The following is a 17,178-nucleotide window of genomic DNA, read 5'->3' as shown; positions in this document are numbered from 1 at the left end:
CTTCCGAGGAACATAAATTTGCAACTCAGGGTTCTCCCCAGAATTTTTCTAAGCTGATTTGTTTCATTTTCAACGAACGTTCAAGACGGACACGCTCAATAATACCTTATTAAATTTAGGGGAAGAGTTAATATTATGTTTAAATAGGTATTTTAATTTACCAAACTTTTGATGAACTTAAAAGCCAAAGAAATAAATAATTGTTCTTTTTGTATGAATTTTCAGCAATATCACTGTTTTAAATATTCTAAAAAAAAATACAATTTATAGAAAGGTCTATTAGTTTTGTACATTGAATAATAGATATAACATTTGTTTCTTATCTTTATACTTGTATCCCTTAGTTTTATCTCCATTTAATATAATTCAAAGAAGAAATATTTAAAAGCTGTTCATGTTACATAGGGGAGAACACTTACATGAAAAAAAATATATCACAGTTCCTATTCCGTCTTTGCGTATTGCAGAGTTATCTTCTCTTGATGAGAGCAGGTATTGATTGTTACGTCATTGGTTTGTGTGAGAAAATTACGTTGTTTTCTCAAAAATTGATGACATTACTCTCACAAACAAATCAATACCTGCTCTCAAGAGAAGATAACTCTGCAATATGCAAAGACGGAATTATGGTAAGAAAAAATGTTCAAATAAAATGTAGTGTTTTTATTTCCTCTAAAACTGTATAAAATACTGCCGTCAGTAAATTTGATCAGAGATTAAAACAGCATTTTACTGGTAGCATACAGTTGACACTTTTGACAACAAAAGACATACTTCACAAAATAGTAAATATCATGTGCATTTTCTTGCTTACTAATCTAGACCTCAAAATGGGTGTCAGACGATTCGCCCAGAAAACTACAACGCCCCAAAAATACCTTCCATAAAAGTCGCTTATTTGACAAGTTTTAAAGTGAAATATTTACCTTTTATGTAATATTCTTAGGACAAACATTAAAAAAATAAGATATGTTGTAATTCGTTTGATGTTTGGGACATAATGTGTGTGTCGTAGATTGATTACTTACCATATCTATAGTATTTGTATATTTTAGATAATATAAATATATGTATAAGATAATTAGATTTCATACACGTGTGCCATAAGAAACAAAAAAAATGTTATGTGTTTTATTTCAGACTTATGCAGCTGTGACAAGGCAAAAGGACTGAATTTCGCTTTAAAAGATTTTTAGTCCTAGTTATTTTAAAGTAATAACAAATGTGGGACACATTTTCCCCCAGCAGGGGAGTATGTAAGTATATATAATATGATATATATGGGGCAAAGAAGTGATTTCAACAGTGTGGACAAGTTTAGGTTGTCAAATTTTCAGAGCGATCCGCTCCTTTATCAAAACACAGTGAAACAGAACAGGTACATGTACATATACATCATATTACAAGAAGATAGAACTAATATACTATAACTGAAAATATAGCTATTATATAAAACTAATAGTCCCCTCAGCTAAAGACAATATGATATATAAATAGATGGTGTGTGTATATATATATAAAACGAGTGCTGTCAACTGCCTGTATACACGTGTGTTGTCCCGTCTGGTAACCAGTGTATGTGAAGTCATCAGTTCGGAATGCATGTACCTGTGTTGTTATGTTCCGTTTCAACATTCTGACTGAATTGTACTTACGACGTAGACATTGGACCTGCCTCTTGCACGAATAAAGCACCCTGTATTCCTGCCACTTTATTCTGGCTACTGGGTAAATTCTTACTGCCCAGTGGTCATTCTTACAATCCGACTCATGAGAGACGGATCTGTACTCCAGATTTACTGATAGAGCCATTGATATATTGACTATATAGAGGGCGTAAAGATACATTGCCGCCAGCATGTATTAGCAGGCTATGCTAGGAACATCATACCCGGTATGTATAACCGTATTAATGTAATGACTATCGAGGGTTTGTAACATTTAGTTATTGGAATTAATATATTTATAGCAGTCATTATTCAGAGGTCCGGTACCTCGGTCGGCGCGGAAGTTGTGTAATATTTATTGTAATATTTATTGTATGTATATGAGAGGGTGAATGTATTTATTGTATTGTCCTGTATTGTAGGTTTCTCTGAGCTAGAGTAAAGAAAGAGATATACATAAACAACTTGTCCGAGTTTTGATCTTAAAACTGAGCAACCGGTGACAGTTGCAAAAGAGAGTGTGTACTTATATTTGTATCTACTTCTATTTCCTCATGAGTTATTTTAAATTTTCATTAACAAATAACTGATATCTCAAAATATTTAGGGGAAGAACAGTAGTTTTGCTTCACAACTGATGAAGCCCAGCCAAAATGCTTATATAAAATAAAGGGCAGAAACTCAATTGGCACATTATTCGGCATATCATTTACTTTTCACAAATGGACTGACAATCTCTATCATCAACATGCAAACTGATAACTCATCAAAACTATTTATATTAAAAAAAAATACATTACATAAACGGTAATGACGGTAAAACAAATATAAAAGTAAAAAATATGAGTCTTGAGGTTACCTAATCATTAATATTTAATTGAAACTGGTAAAATAGATTCGGGGTAAAAAGACATTTGGGGGCATTATGGTTGTCATGCTTGGGTCGAATTGAAGCGATGTGAAATACAGTAAAATTGGGGCTAATAAGTCGCGGGCGAAACAGTTTTGGGGCGAAACGTCTGTAATTCCCTCAAAATCACTGACAGGTTTGTATATTTTGAACAAGTACAATATGATGAAGTTATGTTATTACCGACAATGCACTACACAATTAAATACGGATAAAGCACACACAAAATTAATACAAGGATAAACTTTCACGCTGACAATAATAAATTTACTAAGCAGGAAATGATCTGCCACATTTCACAGGCCGGTAGGCTAACTGCCACATTTCACCGGTGCCTTGACTGGTGTCACCAACAGTGTACAACATGCAAAAGCAACAACGTATGGTATGCATATGAAAATCAAATTCTCCTAGAAAAATGTGTTTGTTAAATAAATTACCTCCTTTTTCTTCAGAGACGACGAACAAATGCAAATCAGGGCAAATATAGAAACAGAAAACAGCAGATGCTTCATGTCGGCAGCCATTATTTTAGACGTGTAAACAACAAATCATTTGATTGGTTAATTTTGTAATCAACCAATGAGCGATCCTTTAACAAACTGTTTGCACCGACGGTGTTTCGCTCGGCATTACTTTGGCATCTTCATTGATCACATCGCTAACATTGGATAGCAAATAATGTTCCGAAGGAAAGAAAAGTGAAATGAAACTCAAGTTTGGAAAGTTTTAGAGATTTCTTGTGATGTTGGAGATATCATAACGTTGATCAGCTGGACATTTGGATAAGTTATTTTAAATACACAGGGTAATTTATGTAGAACTTTCATCAAAAGCATATTACTTGTAACGTGTAGCTTCAAGGATGAAAGAGAGCCATTGCCATAAAGTTTCTCAAGTTTTGATCTTCACTCTCCGACTCGCGCAGGACTACTCCTGTTTGCAACTCTGACCTTTTTACATCATTTACAGTAGCTTGTATTTTTGTCTTAACTTCTTGTATAGCATTTGTATTATTTTTGCGTTCGATTTCAGAGCTTGAACTCATTATCAGCCACCACACATTAATACCACACTAACCCTTATAAGCGCCCTGTTACTTTGCCTTCCCTGGTATATAGTAGATAATGGGTATGCTTGACCATTTTTAATGGATTGGTAAATATTGGGTAAATGCTGCGTATGTCTTCTGGCTATAGGGGTTCCTATCAGGATGGTGACAAAAACAACCTTTTCATAATTTTGTTGTCAGTAGTTGATATTTAAACTAATACATTTGTATTATGTTGTAGGAAAGCCATGGGGCGTGGCAAATTAGGAAATGGAGAAGTTGTGTCGGAGCCAGCTGAGTATCACCAGCCTGTTGGGATTTATGGGTGGAGGAAGCGATGCCTCTACAGCTTTATTCTCTTTCTCATGATCATGACGGTCATCAACCTGGCACTCCTAATATGGATCCTCCGAGTGCTCAACTTCTCAGTGGTATAAACCTACTACTTTATCAATTTGTTTAATTCAAATTCATATTTCCTGGTTAAATGTAGCCCCTCCTTTGTTTCCACTCCTTATGAATTATACATCATACACGTCATATCTAAAGATTTGAGCATGAGACTCATGAAATTTGCTTCAGAAAAAATTCTCTTATAGGTCGAAAGTCACAGGTCAGCTACTTAAATTAGTAATTAATTGGCCAGGCCAATTATCAGCATATAGTTGTGAAAGTTGTGAATGGATTGGGCCAGCCGATCTGGTAATTTAGCGGTAATTCATAGACAGGACAGAATATGCCCACTCTGTAATACTGGTATTGGGGACGAGTTTCATTAATGATAATAATAATAATATTTATTCAGGTAAAGTGTTATAACAAGATATCACAATTTAGAATAAAACATATAATTAAGATCACAATGCAGCTTGTAAATAAAAAAGAGTATTTTGTATTATAAAAGATCTATCATAATAAAAGTTTTCTTAATTCAATCCTTGACATATATCACAGAGTATAAAAATCTACAAAAAAGTCTGATACACTGTAAAAAAAGGCAGATATTACATGTACTATAAAATGAGACAGACAACTTTTAGCAGATGAAGGTAGATATAAATAGGTCGCATAATAGGAGTGGTGAGTGCCATTTATTTCCAATGGGGTCCTTTAACATTACTAATATACTTGTCATAACGATACTTCAGTCAAAATAAGGGAAACATATTTATACAAGCCCAAACCATCATAAAATGAAAGCAATATTCACATTTTTTTAAAAGTGTAAGCTTATTTGTTATAAAATTAACGAAAGTACTATAGTGTCTCTATTCTATAAGCTTTGTCTTCTGTTTGCTATAGTGACATTTTATATACGTTGAACACTGAAATATTTGTATGTAACTAGACGTTTATATGTTATTATGTACTATGCTATGATATAGAATGCTTGCCTGTCCTGCACTCAAACTATGTTGACAGTGGGTATAAACATTAAACAGCCACACAAGAGCTGTTAATATAACAATCGATAACATGGTTAACCGAAACGGGAATGTAAGTCGTGACTAAACAATGCAAACCGGAAACTGACATTGAATCTGGAATCTATTATCTCGTCTTTGGGATGGGATTAAGTGTTAATAAAAAATAACATTAACACAAGCGAGCAAAGGGCCGGTTTCCAAAACGGCCCCTTCTCTGATTCCAATTTCCTGTTGGTGGTGCATTGCCCATGCCGTTGTGGTCACAAATCTATAAAGTATAAAGATTTAGGTCACTTGGTTTGTTTTTTATGGCTCCTCAAAGTTGTACCTTTCAGAAGCTGTCTAAGTGTTGATAAAATGTGCATGTTATGTAAAATATTAATGAAAATCTAATCAAATGATGGTCACCGTAAAGAATACATTCATGGCATGATTGTGACAAAAAATCATGTTTCCATCGCGCCATTTGGCTGTTTTATGGAAGAAACAATCTCAAAAATGCCATTTTCGATGATAACATTTTAGACACAAAAACTGTGTTTTTTAGAGAATACACCCTTTTATGGGCGTTGGATGCAAACCAATTTTTATCCTATTAAACAGTACGTAATATGCTATTGATGAGAGGAAAAATCATCAAAATGTAAGTGGTGGAACATTTTCAAATGTTGGGTTGAATTAGCCTATGGTTGAATTGCCGATTTTCGACTTTCTTTAGATAATTAACAAAAAAACGAGAGTATTTGCTCGGTATGTTGAGAATATGTACACAGATATGAAAAAAAGTGAGAGAAACACTTTTTCATAAAAAAAATCCAAGATGGCTACTTCACAAGTCCCCGTGGTTGAAGACATTGGCTGACAAATAGACAGAACAACAAACAAAACGTGTTCCTTATGATTTTGGTTGGTTTTCGCATTTACGGGAGTGTTCATAGCTACGGGCGATTGTATAATACCTATATTTATAAGTTTGGTTAGTCACATGGTAACGGGGATCTTTCATATCGAGCCCCAAACATACTTTCGACATATGCACTCCGTTGCCGCATGGAAAACTATTTCAAGTTTTGTCGGAATTTCTTTACCTGTGGTTGTAATGGTCGAGGGTTTTCCAGCGTCCTGTAATACCCAAGGTAGTACAAGATACTGGAGATGTGCGCACACATTCCCATCGTTCTCTCTCCAACTGGGCACTGGCAGTAGTAGTCCTTTATTGGGGCCTCAACATCGGGTGAAACGGTGAACCGTATCCAAACGTTATATTTCGTTTGGCTTTTGTGTCGAGAATGTATTTGACATCGGAGAAGGTCTGGGGAGTGCTGGTAAAGCCACACCTCATAGTCTCCGTCATCACTTAAATGTTCGGCGATGTAACCAGGAGCCAGAGATATCTGATACGTTCCACACGTAATGGTTCTCAAGTAATCAAGATCGAGACGGGGAAACAGTACGGAAGATGCATCCATCTTGACAAACTCGGACCTTGCCCGTCTAGATAGATCCGGATCTGTCTTGACTCTCTGAGCTAAACCATTCGGTGTTGTCAAACGGTCCTTCATACGTTCAGCCATTAGCCTATCTTTGGCATCTCTCTCTGGAGATCTCTGGTAGATCGGTCCTCTAATACCATTCAGACAGGCTGTGACGGTTCGAAGCAAAGCCTCGATGACATTGATAAAGCTGTTAGACACCAATTGCGTTCGGAAGAACGTCCAGTGTTTCAGACGACCATGATAGGATTCCACAATCCACCTCGATTTGGTGATAGTTCTGTCAAGATTTGCTTGGACGTCAGAATGTTGACTTTGACCGGGTTTCAGGTATGACGGCATGCTAGCATTGAGGCCAGAGGCTTCGAGAACTGGTAGGACATCTCTAAAACCTCGGTCAACGACAACGTTGTCGTCTGGTTGTAGCCAAGTAACTAGCTTGTCCATGACTTTTTTTGTAATTGTAGCATCATTTTCGCTGCCAGTGAATGGTCCTACTGTGTCCAGAATGTAGCCATCTGGTAAGGCGATGCTCATGAATTTGAGATAGTTTCTCTTCTTCTGGCCACAGTAGGACATTCTCTGGAGCTTGTGGTCGGAGCTTTTCTGGATATAAATATAGGTGCCATCTAATATGGCAGTGGCTTTATCTCCAAAAAATGCTTCTGAAAAGACAGTATTGTGCCCGAGCAACTGTTCTCTTGTCAAGTGATCCGGACCTAGAAATTGTGGGACTATCGATGTGTCTAATGCCTGTACTATGGAGTGGAAAGTTTTGGACACACTTGACTTGGAAATTCCAAAAAGAGAAGAACACTGACTCCAGGAAATGTCGGTTTTCAGTTTTACCCAGAACAGTAATAGAGCATCGTGTGTAGTCTTGGTATATATACCAGATGAAAGATATGGGGAACAGTGCGAGTGGATTTCGAGGAACTGATCTTTGGACCAACCTGTCCAGGCCATGCATGCCGAGTCATCAAGAGAAGAAAAGCTTATTGTAAACGCAGACTGGTTCTGTGAAAGGACGTGCGACACCTCTAGGAGGTCATTAATGATTTCGGACGATTTTGATGGTAACTGAGATTCCAAGGAACCTCTACCATCAAGGACAACCTCTGTAGACGGATCTAAGTCGTTACCAATAAGGTGAATGGAGCAGACGCGGGATGAGGTGGGACACCACAGTTTGTGTGAATAGATCAGGTGATGTCTTGCACGTTTTGGTAAGACTGATGATTTTGTTCCATTTCTTGCAAAGGTAACAAGACAGAGACAGCATTTTTTGTGTGAAGATGATCCATTCAAAAGATCATGAAGGGTCAGCAACGGCAGGATATGGGACGGGGAGTCGTCTTCTTCCTCTATTTCCTGGTTCTGCTCGGGTTCAGGTTCAGGCTGATTTTTGTTCCGAAGATACTTCATGTAGCACTTCTGGCAAATAAGTGCTTGTTCCTTTGCTGACATCAATCCTTGTTGCACCAGCGTATCTAGGAGCCATTTATATTGTGGACTATTTACATTGCGTGCACTTCTGTTCTTATTGCCACTACGTTTCTTGAAGTATACTTGACACCCTTCTCCAACACATTTACCCTCCATCTTGAAACAATAACGATTGGTTTATGAAGCGTCGATAAAGTAACAAAATAGCAAGCCACCGATGATTGCTGTAAACAGCTAATACTTAGTAGTTTGGTACAATTATGCGAAAATGTGTGATAAATAACGAACAACTAATTACACAAAATAACAAGACAATATAATAAATCACATTCAATACCTCCAAGAAGCGCAGAATTGATTGATTACTTAGAACAAAATAAAGTATTTCATATGGATAATCTATCTATTCGATGTGGCGTGGTCGGCAGGCACAAAGAAAGTGAGACAAGTCAGGGTCCCAACCCTGACAGAGCCACAACGCTTTGGAGATGGGACAATAAAACAAGGAAAGTGAGACAAGAATAGCTAGCGTCGAGTCAATGATTCCGTAAACGTATAGACAAAGACAAGAAGATACGGATAAATGTACAAGGCCACACGATCAGAAAATTCAGAAGAGGACAACTTGAGATAGAACAGTATTCATGTATCAGGGTGTCCTCAGTGTAAATCTTTATATCGATACTGTTTATTTAGTCGTTACACATCATAAAACTGTCATGAAAATATCCGCTCTGATATTCAATATAAAAGTTTGTATATAATAAGCTATATAATAGGGTTTCAGACAAGGTTGTTACTCATTTCCCCTTTTCTTTCAATTTACAACCACATTCAGGCGGCGATATGAGAACGTTCCACCACATGGAATTAGCTGATTTTTGGTACACATATGAAACAAGTAAAGCTCTATCCGATTTTCTGATGGAAATTTGCATCCAAAACTATATAACGGGAGAAAATTGCAATTTTATGGCATTTTTCTTCATAATTGTGTCTCTGCAAGTGCATTTTCATCCGAGAATATTTTTTTTTATGTTTTATGAATAAACACGATGTTTTGGAAATATTTATCAAAAGAAATTTATACTATGTTGCGAATTACAATTTCGAGATAACCTTCTTTTATTTACGAACTTATGTCTTTGATGCTGAAATTGACAACTTTATAAAAATACATTTTCACTGAAATTATGAAATCTGGGTGTCGGAAAGGTGTAAAATTATTCTTCGGAAAAGAAAAAAACAGTAGTTGAGCTAGATAAGAAAATATACGGGGGCAGGCTCCTATGGAGAATTAACATTACTGGAAACAGGCCCTTTATTCGACATACCAGTATTTTTTTCTAACCTGGGTTAACATTTGCTTCCCACTTGAAGTTTCACTTCCTTTAATATAATTATTTTTTGTCTTTGATAGGAGTACATGTATTGTGATATATTTACTTTTGAATATTGATAGCAATATCCAGACTTTATGTCACGTTTAAACCTCCTAAAATCTTTAAAATATCAGTAAATCTCCAATTTACTAAAATTTGGTTACAACATAGTAATTCAAGGCTTCAGAACAACACAAAAGAGAGAAAACTATATGCAGTATTATTTCTATTTTAACACTAATTCAGAGAACAAATCTCACTATTTTTTACCAAACTTCACTAAAACAAATCACTGATCTCACTATTTTGTATTGGAAAGTTATGGCATGTATGTATAAATTCTTACATGTGGATGATGTGGTAGAAAAGGTAAATCACAATCTTTACAGGATACAGGTGAGTTTACAGAGTACTGGTCAGTTTACAGAGTACTGGTCAGTTTACATGGTCAGTTTACAGAGTACTGGTCAGTTTACAGAGTACAGGTCAGTTTACAGAGTTCTGGTCAGTTTACAGAGTACAGGTCAGTTTACAGAGTACAGGTCAGTTTACAGAGTACTGGTCAGTTTACAGAGTACTGGTCAGTTTACATGGTCAGTTTACAGAGTACTGGTCAGTTTACAGAGTACAGGTCAGTTTACAGAGTACTGGTCAGTTTACAGAGTACTGGTCAGTTTACAGAGTACAGGTCAGGTGTGTGTACTAGTTAACGTTGTAGCTTTTATTCTAAAATGTCTTTCTGTGTGTGCTTGATTATATAGTATAGTCTTCCTCTTGTTAAAATGTTCAGTCTGGGATGTTTACTGCAATACTTATCCACTTCACTTACGTGTGTAGTCTACACATACAAGTATACAGAACCTGGAAGAGTGTACTTCGATTTCACAAGCCTTGATCTCATGCTAAATTTTAACTTTCACAAATGTAGATGTATGCCAAAAAATAAAAAATCATCAAGAAATCGTCTCTTCATTTATACATGTCTAAGGACATATGTACTATAATTATATATATATTGAAGGAAAGCTCAGAAAACTTAAAGCTGGCATGATATTGCAGATTAAAATATGAATGATTCACTTTATCAATTCAGGACGGTATGGGAAAGATGAGAATAACAGAAGATGGCATCTTAATGGAGGGTGAAGCGGAGTTTGTAAAATCTCTATACACATCAAACATACAGGCACAACTTCAGGTAATAAAAAAGAAATCATGGAGAATCATGTATATTTACTCTGATTAAACTTTTAAAATTTGAACTCATTTTGTATGTTTTGATTAAAAATGCACAACCTGGTATAATGTAGTACTGTTTCCCCCAAATATTGTTTTCTAATAATATTTATAAAGGTGTCTCATCAAAAAATAGGGTAATGCCTGATAGTACTTTACAAAAACAATTCTCAATTTTCTTTAGACTTTCTGATGATTGATCATTTCAGTTAAAAAATAATAATTGGTACGAATGAAAATCCATGACTTTTAAATTAGAATAAAATGAACCGGAAGTATTCCTTAATATCATAGCTTTTCATAAAAATTTGCTGAATTTGTCAACATTTTGAAAATTTATGGAAAAAATTCAGTCATTATCTAGCCTTTTTTGCAGTCTATGAAAATTTACGTATTTCAATTCATTTGGGTTTGGTGTTTGTTCATGTATGTGTGTATGTAGAGTCTGAATCTGTTTGTTTTGTTTACAGGACAAACCTCTGTTCGTTGAATCTAGTCGGGGCATTATCATGCATGCCAGGGATGATGATAACAATGTAATGAGCACTATGGCGTTAGGTAAGATATTTTAAATGCAAAAAAATATTTCACAACAATTAACAAATAAATTTTTAATTATATAAGTTAATCACTATTGTTGGCCATGACAGAAGTGTACAATATTGGGTTCAATATGGGAGGAAACTGAAGTAACCAGAGAAAGCCCTTATGGTTTAGCATATATATCCTCATATATTTTCATGTCTGGTCATGGACACAAAGTTCAAATGCTCAAAGTCTTTGTACACAGAGTGCACTAGCGCTTTGCCTTCTGACCATCCTCATAGGTAGGGTATGAATATCATCACTAATAACGTAATATTGATGGTCACCTATTAGTGGTGTAATTAAGACGCACTCGACTGCACTAACACAAGGAGTCCAGCGCGATAGTCACTATCAGAATCTGATATAAGTCCCAGTCATATGTGCATTTTAGTTGCATAACTGTTACGGTAAACTCTATACTCAGTGTTGTGGGATCGTCTGATAAACACGCCAGCAGACAGCATGGCGACTAACTTACATTTTTAAGACAAATATTACCTTATACCAACGAACCAACAAAGAATAACAGAAAGAACTTGGGTAACTGAAGTATCCAATACTATTGCAATACTACCGTGATAGTGTACCACAATAATTGAACTATCGCAATAGTGTTTTCCCCAATAGTAATAGTATTGCAATAGTGAAAAATACACGCAATAGTCACCCCTATAACCTAAACAGGTCTATAAACATATACATACTGTATATACAATGTAGATGATCATCAAATTGACATAGTAAGCATGCATGTACCTGCTAGTTTGGGTTACTGGAGGGTTGAACTGCGGGAGGCTGAACTTGTTTTCTAATGCTGGAGTACCTAATCAAAATAATATTAGAAACTGATAGGAGCAAGGATGACTTGTTTCCAGTGGTTATGAAGTGAAAAGTCTTAGTTAGGTTTTGATGTTTATGGTCAAATTCATACTGATAGTAACTGACTGAAACCAAACTGATGGAACCACAATAGTAGGTCACTAAAACCATACTCATAGCAAGTCACAATGATGCATTTTACAGGCAACAGAACTTTGGAGGCACAGTGTGACAGTTTTGAAGTCAAGGATCATAATGGAAACACACAATTCAAGGTCAACGATAGAGAAGTCAGCATGGAGGTAGACGAAGTTAGATATACAGGTATATTGAAACCACAGTGAAAAAACTTATTGTAGTTATAGTGATTCACAGTATGCTTTCACAATTAAGTGTCAGTTTTGTCGATTTATTTTGAAAATAATGTTGTAAAGAGATTTTTTCAATGCCCCTTAAATGCATGCCAGATTTTAATCCAGAGAAGGTCTAGAGTATTGGTCAAAATTATTATTATTAAAACTCAAGCCAGTTTAAAAAACAGAACTGAAGAGTGATGTGTGAAAATAGTCATTAAAAATGCTGCATGTATCATTTGATAGACTCCACTATTGGGTGGTGTTGCTGTATGGGTGATGGTATTTGTGAACTACTTATCTTTGTAGTATACAATCTGTTAGTGTAATTCAAGAATTATAGATGTATAATTGTGTAGTTAACATAGAGAGTTTTGTTTCTGTTGTTGTGTTCCAGGATCCTCCAAGCTAGTGTTTGAGGGATCTGTAGCCACACCTACCTTGAGGAGTCCTCCCTCAGATCCACTCAAGTAAGATCCTATATATGGTCATTTTCCATTTGTTTCTGTTACTACACAATAAAAAACCCAGAGATGTATAATATCATATTTAGATTAGTTCTACTAGCACAACCTATATTTTCATAATAAAAATAAAAACTTTTCCGTAGCTCTATAAACATTAAATCCATTAGCTCAAGGCATCAGTCTAGAAGAATCGTATAACCCTGAAACCATATGTTAAAAAAAACATCTCGTGACATACTCCCGTAGAACTTCCTGTCATATTTATTGTCACATGTTTTTTTATTTTAGTGATCTTGCAATTTAGAATAAAAGAACAAATTTCTTAGCTAGTCTTTCTTCTTAATTTGGTTTCTCAGGTTTGAGATTGTCAACAAAACATCAGATTAGTATTCAGAATGTATATATATATTAATAGTATTATAAGTACAGGGCATCAACTATTAAAAGTTCAAGAAAGCAGCATTTGAACTTGTTTTATCATTAGTCTTGAATGAAAAGGTTTTCATTTTATTTAAACAAAAATGAAATAAAAGATTTTCCCAGAAAGGCTGGGTGATACGATGAAATAATTTAACAAGTGTGAAGAATCAGTTTGCTATTTCATTAACAACCTCAAAGAAACCAAATTAAATGTGAGCCATACTTATTTGCTAAATTTCTAAATCAATGATAAACTGTTTCAATTTTTCATTTATTTACTTTTTTTGGTTGGAACTAACTGAACTGAATTCGTAGCATTAACAGAATAGAAGATGACTTTCTATCATTGTATGAATGCTGTATAAATGTGTATAACACAGGATTGAGTCTCTAGGAACCTCAATACGAATACACGGAGAGACGGGTATTAATCTGAAGGCACCTGCTGGAAATGTGCTGATCAAGAGCTCAGACGATATCCTGTTAGAATCAACAGATAACTCGGTAAGTAGTTGACCATGTCATTGACAGGTCATATAGTTAAGAAATTATTTAGTAAATAGGCCATGCTGGAAGTCAGTTAATAGTCGTAGGTATTAACAAACACATAATACAGATGGAGTTTCATATTACATTTGTAGTCTCTTAATAGAAACCTCAGTCCTGTAATTATTATCTTCTTGAGTCAGTATCAAGCAAATTTATTTTCACTTTCCTATGCTAATTAACCTTATTCACTACTATATTTTCCTCAAAAAAAGCCCAGGAGACCAACACATAATATCTAACTCAAAGTAGAGTGATAGGCTTATAACAGGACACTGAAATAACATTTATTGGCATTTCTGCTGAACTGTATTAGATATAGTAGGGTTTATTACCAGGTATGACTTTGTAGCCAGATGAATATTTATATAATCCATATAATAATATCCATATTTTGACTGACATTATAGACTATTCAATGCGTCATCTGATGGCCTCCTAATGTGTAAATGGCTATGAATATTAAAAATGTGCTTCATGGATTATGTGTGTTAGCCACTGTTCATACTCGCATGGTAAAAGTAAAAATATCATTTCATTCCTACGAACCTCACTGAGACACAACTTTTCCTTTGTTTGTTTCACTGAAACAACTTTTTCTTTGGTTGGTCAGGTGATAGCATTTGAAAATTATGAACTTTCATATATATATCGTTCTATTTGGTTGTCTGAACACAGCCTCTATCTGTTTAAGATATTACCTGGTAAGATAGAATTTATGAGTAGCACTTTGATCTCTTAGCCATATTGTATATGTGCCAGACATAAAGGACTAGTCATGAGGATAGCTGTATAAATCAACGGAAGGGCTTATTCACAAAACTTGGCTGTAAATATTCAGGAATTATTTTTTTGTTTAATATGACTCTAATATATGTGAAATCTGTTTTAAATAATGGCCTGTACTTGTAATTTCAGATCTACGTACAGTCACGTGACCTGTACCTAAAGAGTACTAAAGTGAGTATACCCGCGGTGGGGAGACCATACACTGGCAAAGTCTACCAGCTTTGTATGTGTATGAGTGGTCGTCTGTATCTGTCAGACCCCAGCGATGACTGCCAGGCCACAGACACCATTTGTCAGTAGTGACCACTCAACACTGACCATCACAGTGAAGATACGTTTCGGTCAGTGGCCATTTACAACTTTGAGGGAGATAAAGCATAGCTTATCAAACGACTTTAAAGTAAAAATAGTTTTGTTGTTTGCTTTCTAGGTAAATGACCGTTGTAATATCTCGGTACCTACCTTGAGAAGAATATAGGTCACAGCTGGTTGATTCGTAACGCAGTCTTAAATGTTTTATTGTTGTTCTGTGATATTGACTGACAGGTCACTGTGTCATAAATATTAATAACGCACAGAATCTCAGTTAAGTCAATCTATACTACAAGTTAAACCTCCTAAAAATAAAGATTTTGATATTAATAAAATCATTGTAAGGAAATCTTCAGCATTATTTATCGGGAAATATATGATTTAGTAAATCAAGGTTAGGTGCAATCAGTTATGTCCAAAGTGATCCATTTTAAAATGAAATGCAACTCATTTAATATTTATGAATATTCAAAGTGAATTACTTATTATAATCGTCCTCTGTTAACATGAATACTTCTCCTACATTTGTTGTGACAAAGATTTAAGTCAAGTTAAGTGCAAGTTTATTTGTCTCCAGGATTATTTTTGAATCATTATGTTTCTAATATGTGCTTTGTCCGTATAATATTTGTTTAGGACTAACCTTATTTTGATGGAGTTTGAAAATCAGTCAATATTTTAATAGATTTATTATACATGTAATACTGAAATAAAAACCAGGAATACTAATACGACAAGTTAATTTCCATGGCCCCTTTTAATTTCTAATATTATCTTTCAGCATACAATCCGAAATTCTGTGGGGGGGTTTATGAGGATTGAAAATACTACACAGTGCATAAAATCTTAAATTTTTTATATACAGTATTCCAAACCCTTTCACCCCTATGTAACTTTAGTGTACTCTACCATGCATTGATATGGATGAGTCTGTTATGGTCTACAGTGGTGAAAGAGTTAATTAACAGAGCTGTACAGCAGCTTTAGTATCATGACAATGTATAGTTGTGATTTCTGCACTACTCCCTAGCAGACGAAGCATTTTTCACTTCACCACCTTCTAAAAGACCAAGGATCGCAGTATTTCAAAAAGGATTTTAACCACTGAGAGTATATTTTTTACCAGATATTTGTTATAATGTTGTATAAGGGTACATGATAATGTTGTATTAGGGTACTTGATAATGTTGTTTTAGGGTACATATGTCAAGTAGTATCTATATTCAGTCTAGGTTATTGTATCGATAACCGTACTACATATTCAGTAAGGCCAGTAAGAGGAACAGAAATCTTTGCTTGACATAAATGGGTAATATTTTACAGTATGTATAAGAAATTTCAATATTAGCAGTATGTTTTATAAAAATGTGCCATTTCTAAATATTCTTTCATAACATTAAACGATTCAATACTTTTCAATATTGTATTTAAGATATTATAGATTAGCAAAGAATCATTCCATCTTTTTTTTAGTTAGTGAAATAGTTTAGACTAGGTTTGTGTCATCCCTGTAGGACGTTAACAAAACAAGATCTGGAGGGGAAAATCATTTAGTTTATGAAGTATTTTTTTTCATTTTGCTATTGAAAACATATTGTAACTTTATGCTGCAGCATTATGGAACTGCCTTTTCTAAGAAAAATAGATTCATTGAAAACAATTGAATATGACTATTTATACACCTCAATCATGATTCTGTAAAAATAGGCCCTGTAAATTATAGTAAGATTATGTTTAACATCTGCAGAAGAAATTGTTTGCCACATCTATTATCATAGATTGAGAAAACATAGTATCTATATAGAGATATATTTCTCTCACCTCTACATAATTAGGTACGATATACTTGGTATCTCTATAGAGATATATTTCTCTCACCTCTACATAATTAGGTACGATATACTTGGTATCTCTATAGAGATATATTTCTCTCACCTCTACATAATTAGGTACGATATACTTGGTATCTCTATAGAGATATATTTCTCTCACCTCTACATAATTAGGTACGATATACTTGGTATCTCTATAGAGATATATTTCTCTCACCTCTACATAATTAGGTACGATATACTTGGTATCTCTATAGAGATATATTTCTCTCACCTCTACATAATTAGGTACGATATACTTGGTATCTCTATAGAGATATATTTCTCTCACCTCTACATAATTAGGTACGATATACTTGGTATCTCTATAGAGATATATTTCTCTCACCTCTACATAATTAGGTACGATATACTTGGTATCTCTATAGAGATATATTTCT

The 17,178-nt window shown here is 34.7% G+C and overlaps 2 protein-coding genes across 4 annotated transcripts in view; one reads left to right on the top strand and one right to left on the bottom strand.

Annotated features, from left to right (window-relative positions):
* The window catches only part of LOC110442771 (tumor suppressor candidate 3-like), a 30,338-nt gene extending 27,216 nt beyond the window's left edge, over nucleotides 1–3,122 (bottom strand). Inside the window, exon 1 of the mRNA XM_021486536.1 lies at nucleotides 3,018–3,122. Within this exon, the coding sequence (XP_021342211.1) occupies nucleotides 3,018–3,104 (87 nt within the window). The 5' untranslated portion in view covers nucleotides 3,105–3,122. The remainder of the gene's footprint in view (nucleotides 1–3,017) is intronic.
* Nucleotides 1,865–16,625, top strand: LOC110442772 (zeta-sarcoglycan-like). 3 transcript variants are annotated; one of them, XM_021486540.1, is made up of 8 exons: nucleotides 1,865–1,894; nucleotides 3,870–4,059; nucleotides 10,470–10,574; nucleotides 11,083–11,170; nucleotides 12,224–12,343; nucleotides 12,770–12,842; nucleotides 13,640–13,763; nucleotides 14,724–16,625. In XM_021486540.1, exons 2-8 carry the CDS (start codon nucleotides 3,877–3,879, stop codon nucleotides 14,892–14,894), a joined length of 864 nt encoding a protein of 287 aa, XP_021342215.1. In that variant the 5' UTR covers nucleotides 1,865–1,894; nucleotides 3,870–3,876; the 3' UTR covers nucleotides 14,895–16,625. The 3 variants fall into 3 exon arrangements, with proteins under 3 accessions (XP_021342215.1, XP_021342212.1, XP_021342214.1); XM_021486537.1 differs by lacking the exon at nucleotides 1,865–1,894 and adding an exon at nucleotides 3,243–3,385; XM_021486539.1 differs by lacking the exon at nucleotides 1,865–1,894 and adding an exon at nucleotides 3,392–3,548.
* The last annotated feature ends 553 nt before the right edge of the window (nucleotides 16,626–17,178 follow it).

Source organism: Mizuhopecten yessoensis, unplaced genomic scaffold (genome assembly GCF_002113885.1).
Source record: "Mizuhopecten yessoensis strain PY_sf001 unplaced genomic scaffold, ASM211388v2 scaffold716297, whole genome shotgun sequence".
In the NCBI taxonomy this organism is placed as follows: Eukaryota; Metazoa; Mollusca; class Bivalvia; order Pectinida; family Pectinidae; genus Mizuhopecten; species Mizuhopecten yessoensis.
This window is presented reverse-complemented; position numbering and strand designations above follow the sequence as displayed.